Here is a 7,578-nt window from a genome sequence, read left to right as displayed (position 1 = left end):
TTGGCTTCTCCCATTCTCTTGGGTAGCCACTAACTCCATGGTGGAAATAATGGCTTTGAAATTGGGTTTGTATTATTGGTACCTTTTGGGGTTTTCAAAGGTATGGGTTGAAACCGATTCCCAACTAGTTTGTCATTGGTTTAATGGGATGGGTAAAATTCCTTGATCTCTTCAGCAAGTTTGGAATGACATTGTTGATGTGGCAGACCTCATTGATTTAAAAGTCATCCAAGTCTATAGAGAGGCAAATTCAGTTGCTGACTCTTTGGCTAAGTTGGGTACAGGTGGATGCTCTCGATTTTCTTACTATATTAGAGACTTCGCTAAGACTACGAAAGGTTGTTTAGTATTAGACTATTGTGGTTATCCTTCCTTTTGTTCTCATTGATTGTAATGTTTTGAGTTTTATTACTATTGCTATTTTTTATTATTATTATTATTATTATTATTATTATTATTATTATTATTATTATTATTATTATTATTATTATTATTATTCTTTAACATATCTGAAATGATAGTATTAATTTATAAATTATACTTTCAACAACAATAATAAATAAAATTTCAAATAGAAAACTAGTGAAGCTCATGCAAAATTTTATAGTAATTTACTATCAATGAGAGAATTACGTTCATCTAGTACTGAAAAATTTACAATTATATATATGTATATTTTAAATTGTTCGATTGAAAAGTCATGTCCCCTAAAAGTCCTGTAAATATATATACATACGAACCAAAATACACTATGAAAATTTTCATTGAGACTTTTCACGATGTTGGACAGACAATAGTAACAATGTCACCGAGGACATAGAGGGTGAATGAGAATGGGAATTGATGGTGCCATAAAATTGTTTAAATCATGCTGGTGCAACATATACATGAATACATGAAAATGTTGAACAAACTAGTGGATAGTTGATAAGTTAATAAAACTCGCGAGTAATAGTACGTGCATACTATATATTATAGCACACCTTATTCCATCAAAATGCATAGCATCATGAGCAGTCAGCCTTGGACTTTTCAATACTGACTGCTTATGATGTTATATCATTTTCATGAAATAAATTCTTCTGTGCTATAACCAATTATTTATCGAAAATTTCCTCCAAGAGCAGGAGAAGCCCAATAATCTGCTCCATTAAAGTCACTCCCAACATGAAGAGTGCAGGAGATGGGAACTAGGCACAATCCTCTACTCCTCAAGTCTTTTGGCTCTTCATGACAATCCTACAAAAGAATACAACAAAAATTAATTCGAAACTATCGAAAATGTTACTTGTATGTTTAGTAAATAATACTCGACTAGAAGCTGGACAAAATCATCAACAAAATTTTTCAATATTTTAGTACCTGCTCAGACGTTTGTTTCATCTTTATGCAGTTGTCATTCAACAGCTACAGAAGAGATTATAGAAAGCAGAGCAGAATTAGCAATTTTCCTAAATATATTTTTAGGGTAAAAGTTTTGCAGTTCTGAAAAAGTAATTCTTTCTGCAATTTCCCTTGTGGAAAGTGGAGATAATAAAAACATGACTTATTAAAGAAAAGGAATAAGCAAACTTTCCTAAATTCTTTTGAGATGGTAAATGGATCCAATAAAGCATACCTGCCCAGGGTCTTCAGGAAATAAGCAATTCTTCTCTCCTTGAAACTGAAAAAATAATTAATTATCATTACTAAAAAAGGCCTACTTAATTTAGTATTATCTTCATTAGCACATGCATTCTCATAGTACTGTTTTTCTCAGATATCCACAGCACATGTATAATTTCTTACAAACATAAACTGACAAACACACACTTATACATGTATTGGAAAATACTTCTTGTCTCCCCAGTTTTACAAATAGTATGGTTATCTGTCCTCGCCTTCAAACGCGAGTTTATGAGTCTCCGATCTATTTAAATCTCTGAACATGGGTCTTGACGTTATCACAAACATCAATATTGATGTTAAAATCGCACGCGATTTTTCAGTGAATTGGAGAGAAATTTAAGCGTTTTGATAGTTTCCCCCCTCCAATCTTAGTGACATGAAATCGCTTGTGATTCACCAGGGGCTCGTAAGCAAGATGTCTGTCTTAACCTTATCAATTGTAGCCTAAATGATGATTTCAATCATTTGGGGACCAAAATTTACAGATTTAAATAGGTTGAAGACATGAAACTTCGCTTTCGAAAGTTGAGGATTCGTAACTGCACCACGTTAAAGCACGACCTTAATTTTCCATTTACATATGTAGAGAGAGAGAGAGAGAGAGAGAGAGAGAGAGAGAGAGAGAGATTGTTACAGGGTACTGCTGCCTTAGGTTTCCTGATTTACTGCCCAAGTATGGCAAGCTTAGGGCCTGCATTCAAGGGGGAAAAGAAGGATCATTAAACTGTGTCTAATGTGCCATTACTAGTTCATCGGAGTTAGAAAAGTCACCTCAACTTGGCTCTGAAGGAATCTGATATATCCAATTGCTTCTAGCAACACTGAGGCTGTGTCAGTCTGCAGGATAATAAATAAATCAGAATACCTCAAAAATATTATTGTCTTTTACATGAGTTATGCTACATTATCATATTCATTTTACCATAATTGCATCAGATTAAATCTTGACAGAATTCCATTGGTAGTTGAGCCAAAAACATTTTCCAACAATCCAATCAAAAATTGCCAAATCATTCTGACGATGGGATTCTGATAAAATGAATCTATACAATTAGCATAACTCCTTTCCCATATCTTTTTTAGAATGTTACATATAGAGGCTGTTTTTGGAGACTAATTTATAGAATGTCAATAGGCAAAATTTCAATGGATTTTGGACAAAATGCCAAGTTAAATTAGTCCATTAAATTTTACCATCTCAGCACCTATAAGCTCATCTGTACAAGTAGCATTTTTGTATCATTTTTTATCCACCAAAAGCGATGTTTGTAAACGCATTAATAAATAAAACTAACTGTTTTCTTTAATCATGTAGAGTACCATCTCGTAACATTCGAGACCATTGAACATATTGAAAAATACACCATAGCAAGTCTTAAAGAAAGATGAAGGAGAAGAGGACCATCTAACTTGCAATGAATTTGTTTGTAGGATTTCTTAATAATTATGTCCTAATTCTTGTTATTAATTAGTGTGGGCAATTTTTTTTACAGTATTTACCTTGCCAAATGGGGAAACTAACTGGTGAAGGGCTGTTATTCGGTCTCCCAATTTCTCTTTTCTCACCTGCGTTTCAAAGTTCAACACCCATAAAGTGATCAATGACAACCTGTTCAAAGTAATCATTTCACTACAAACATGAATACTTATTTGGAATTCTCTTGTGTGGACTACACAAGAGATAGCAAAAGAATCAACTTCTCAAGAAAATGACAACAAAAAGAGACGACAATAATATTCCAAAATTGAAAAGTTTGAGAATCAAAACAAACTTAAGGAGAAGATACAAGTAGATCCATAGAAATAGTTGATTATGTATCCATCTAGATGAAATGTTTTTGATTAGGATGGTTAAGCATTTTTCTGAATATTCAATTGTAGACTCTTTTTTATTTGGTTGGAGTGAAATTTATTTATTTACTATGGTCTTTTGTACTATGATGTACCGCCTTATAAAATTTGAGGGATTAAATTATTTATTTACTATGGTCTTCATCCCCTCAAAATTTATATCAAATTAAAAGTTTTTACAACGATTTTTTTTTTTTCAACAAACTAATATCAGAACCCTAAAGATCCAGAAGCCACAAGAATAAGATGAGAGAAATAGTTGAGATTCAGCCATTTAAAATTTGATAAAACCTTCACACAGAGAACTCATAGAAAAAGAACAATGAACTACAGCAAGGGGGATTTGTTTTACATTGAATTATAATGTTTTAATTGGAAAAAGTATAAATGAAGGATCAAAATAACTAAGAATCAAAAAATAGCTCCAAAAGCGATAGGTGATTATATAGATTTAAATGGAAATGTTTTTATCTTCTCAAATTATCTATTTAAATCTACAATTTAGTATCTTTCCACAAAAGGAGGAGGATCAAGATGATAAAGATAAAAAAAATCGATAAAGGATGATAATATAATTAAATTTTCTTAATTATACCTTGAATGTGGACTGGGATGAAGAAGGTTGAATCCTGGCCTTCTTGGCTACCCCACCTGTGGCTGTGCTGTTGCACTTCCCAGAAGAAAAGATAATAAAAGTTCAAACCCACCTTTCAAATATGTAATTAACATGCTTTGAGATGATTAGACATTTATAATTTTAGCGTCTTTTCACAAAACCCTAAAATAAAATAAAATCAATTTTCGGGTACATACATCAGAAGAACGATCTGGTTGTGGATGCATCAGATCTGGCTTGTTAGAAAAATCCATCATGTTATTACTCAAAGCAGTGACACATGACTTCGGAGATGAAGCTGCCGGTATCATTTGAGACCAACCAGAAGTTGGTTTAGAAGCTTGAAACTCCAAATTTCCATGCCCATAAATATAATCACTTTTTGAGCTTAATTCTTGCTTCACATCAACAATTGCAGAGCCATTGGAAGTCTGGTGATTCAGCAGTTGTTCTATATATTCGACCTTCGCCTGCAAATAGCTAAAACTAGGCTTCTCTTCTTCACCAACCCATCCCCCTCTGCACCAACCAAAAGCTCAGAGTAATTATATGTAATTAATTATATAAAAATAATTATTTCTTGAACTATACATAGTGTTCGATTAGATAAGAAGGAAATATAAATTTCAATGATATTATGAACAAGAAAAATGAAATTCTTGATCTTTTTGGGTGCTTGAAATGGAAACTATATCCATTAATCAAACATCCACACGCGTACGTATAAGCATACATATGTGTAGAGAGAGAGAGAGAGAGAGAGGGAGAGAGAGAGTTACAGAAGTAGTTGGCTCCATGACTCAGGAAGCTCCTGGCTATCATTCCATGAAGAAAGAGATGGAGCGGTGTACTGAGGTACATAATTCACAGGCGGATTAATAAAACCGTGTGGCTGAAGAGTTGGAGGCCTCGTAGTATTATTCATCGTCCACGGCCAGTTGGGGCTGCCGGCGGCCACCATCTGTTGCACCGGTGAGCTCTGTACAACACCTTTATTCATAGCTTGTGTCTAAATGCAACAATCAAGATAATAATTATAGCTAGCCCCCTCTTGCCAATTTATTTCTTTCACTTTCTCTCACAAATTGACTTTTTTCTTTCTTTCTCTGTCACTTTACTTTTCTAAGAGCTCTTGAAGCTCCCAAAGAAGGCTTTGTAAAATCTTTGCAAGGTCTCCTGTAGTCTTGATTAAGGAGGGGAAAATAAGTAGAGAGAGAAAGAGAGACAATAATGAATTATGAGGTTTTGAGAACCTTTGTCTTTGTATTCTCTCTTCCCTTCTTTATTAGCTTTCCTTTTCCTCCTCTTTCTTTTTTTCTACGAATTTTCTTTTCTTTGCTTTTCTCTTACTTTTGCTTTATCACTAAAGTGGGCAATAAAGGTTCAACTAATTTTCCTCAACTAAAAAATAAGGAAACTAATGTCGAAGAGAAAAAGTGAACATTGCTATTCCAAGTTCTAACACTAGGTTTACCACGTTGTCTTGAAAGTTGCAAGTTAGAGCATTTCAAAACATCTCTTTATTTTTAAAGAGTATCTTGATCATGATAGAAATTATTTCTAAATTTAAAGAGTAAATTTTTTATACACTTTAACAAAAAAATTATTCTTATTATTTATTCTGTTGCATTTTTTCTTTGCTTTTCACGACATACTAAATATAGTATGACTAATTCAAGTAGTGTAACATTGAAACTCATAATTTATTATAAATACAATCTTTACAAAATACAAATAGAAAGTTAGTTTGACTCTCCAAATGTAGAGAAGTATTGTTATTTAGCACTATTGGCACCGAGCGTCATCATATGTGGCAGCAAGTGTATCAATTGGTAGATATCGCCTTAAAGTTGAAAAATACGTCATATTTAAGATGTCTTATCATCAATGTTCGAAAAAGTATAAAACGTGACTAGACATAAAGGTCAAGTTTCAAACATTATGGGCATACGTGTAAAAGAGCGTTTTCTTATTCTTAATATTATTTTAAATTTTTTGTTCCAAAAATCATTTAATAATTATAATAATGCATACCAAACATCTAATCTAAAATACTACATATACTTAATAATTCATATAATTAGTTAAATATCCAATTTTCAAGTATTTGAAATGTAAAAGTCATTTTTTACTTTTTTACAGATAAAGTTATTTAAAAGATTGAAACTAAAGTCAATTAAAAGGCTTTGAAAAAAATAAAAATAAAAAGTTAATAAAATCTACCTAGGCTTAACTTGTTGCGCATTTAGTGGTCAACTGTGTTTACGATCAACTCGATAGTTGACCACTTAATTTCATACTCACTCTCAAGGCGTAGCATTTCACCGCGCCTTGCACTAGGTGCCGCTCAAGCACAATTTTTAGAACACTTCTTATCACTTGCAGCCAAATTAACTAGTGTAATAGTTCCAATGGTGCTACATCGCAACACCATTTATATATTTATGTATCTCACTTTATAAAATCATTTTAAGAAGTTATTCAAAACAAATATCTATTACGTTTATTGAGAACGACAATGTTCACGTTACTCAATTCAACTTCTTTTTCAACATTAGAGCATCTCTCCACTTGGGTGCCCCTCATCACGCTCTCCAACTGCTTCCTCCCTTCCATTACTATTTCGTGCTCCTTCCGCGGCATCCATCACCTCTCCCTTTACTATCTAGAGGCACTTGAATAGCTTCGTGATCCTTGAAATTCTCTTGAGATCCACAAGAATCAGAGCATTGTAATGGTGCATGAAGGAAAAAGATGGAATGGGACAACAAAAAACACAAAAGGGAACATTTTAAAATGAAGAGTATTTTTATTAAAGCGGTAGAGGGTAGGGTAGGGATTAAGGAAGAAGAGATGAAATAGTTGTGCAGAAGTAGTTAGTTTTAATTGCACAAATAAATAGAATAAGGACTCAAAAGTAACTAATTTGAATTGCAAATATAATATCTTCCTTATTCTTTCATACCTCGAGTGGTAATTTGATATGAATTACGAGATACAATCAATAACAAAGGAAGCACAACTCAAAAATAGACTAGCTTGTATACACAAAATATGATGCACATAATTGGATTCTGTTGACACATAAAAATTCAGCCCAAATCGAACAGCCCAAGGAGTGAAGCCCAATTGGAGGATCCTCAAATCAGATAGCCCAAAGAATGAAGCCCAATCGAACAAATCAAGATGAAGGCCCAAATAAGGAGGCCCAAAAACGCGGTAACGCCATCGCCCAAGTTTGCAAGTCGCCCAAAATCTGAGCGAATGGAGTGTCATACAGTCGCCCAGAGCTGTTACTCTATTCTTGCCCAAACCTTCAAGTCGCCCAAGGTCTTAACAAACATAAAGCGTCGTGGTTATCAAGAAGTGCAGTTATCAAAGCAGTTATTAAAGTAGCCCTATCACGTTCCATGATTCAAGAAATTCAATCGAAAGCGGTTGAA

General features: G+C 33.4%; 1 protein-coding gene across 1 annotated transcript; it reads right to left on the bottom strand.

Moving 5' to 3' along the window:
• Positions 1–817: 817 nt before the first annotated feature.
• LOC111377192 (transcription factor bHLH68-like) lies at positions 818–5,403 on the bottom strand. The gene is made up of 9 exons (XM_023000255.1): positions 4,915–5,403; positions 4,333–4,654; positions 4,115–4,189; positions 3,169–3,234; positions 2,440–2,505; positions 2,303–2,359; positions 1,619–1,663; positions 1,363–1,407; positions 818–1,239 (listed from the first exon to the last, which is right to left on the bottom strand). Exons 1-9 carry the CDS (start codon positions 5,133–5,135, stop codon positions 1,102–1,104), a joined length of 1,035 nt encoding a protein of 344 aa, XP_022856023.1. The 5' UTR covers positions 5,136–5,403; the 3' UTR covers positions 818–1,101.
• Positions 5,404–7,578: the final 2,175 nt, after the last annotated feature.

The sequence above is a fragment of the Olea europaea genome, unplaced genomic scaffold (genome assembly GCF_002742605.1).
Source record: "Olea europaea var. sylvestris unplaced genomic scaffold, O_europaea_v1 scaffold1619, whole genome shotgun sequence".
Lineage (NCBI taxonomy): Eukaryota > Viridiplantae > Streptophyta > Magnoliopsida > Lamiales > Oleaceae > Olea > Olea europaea.
Note: the sequence above shows the minus strand (reverse complement) of the source record. Positions and strands in the feature narration are given on the sequence as shown.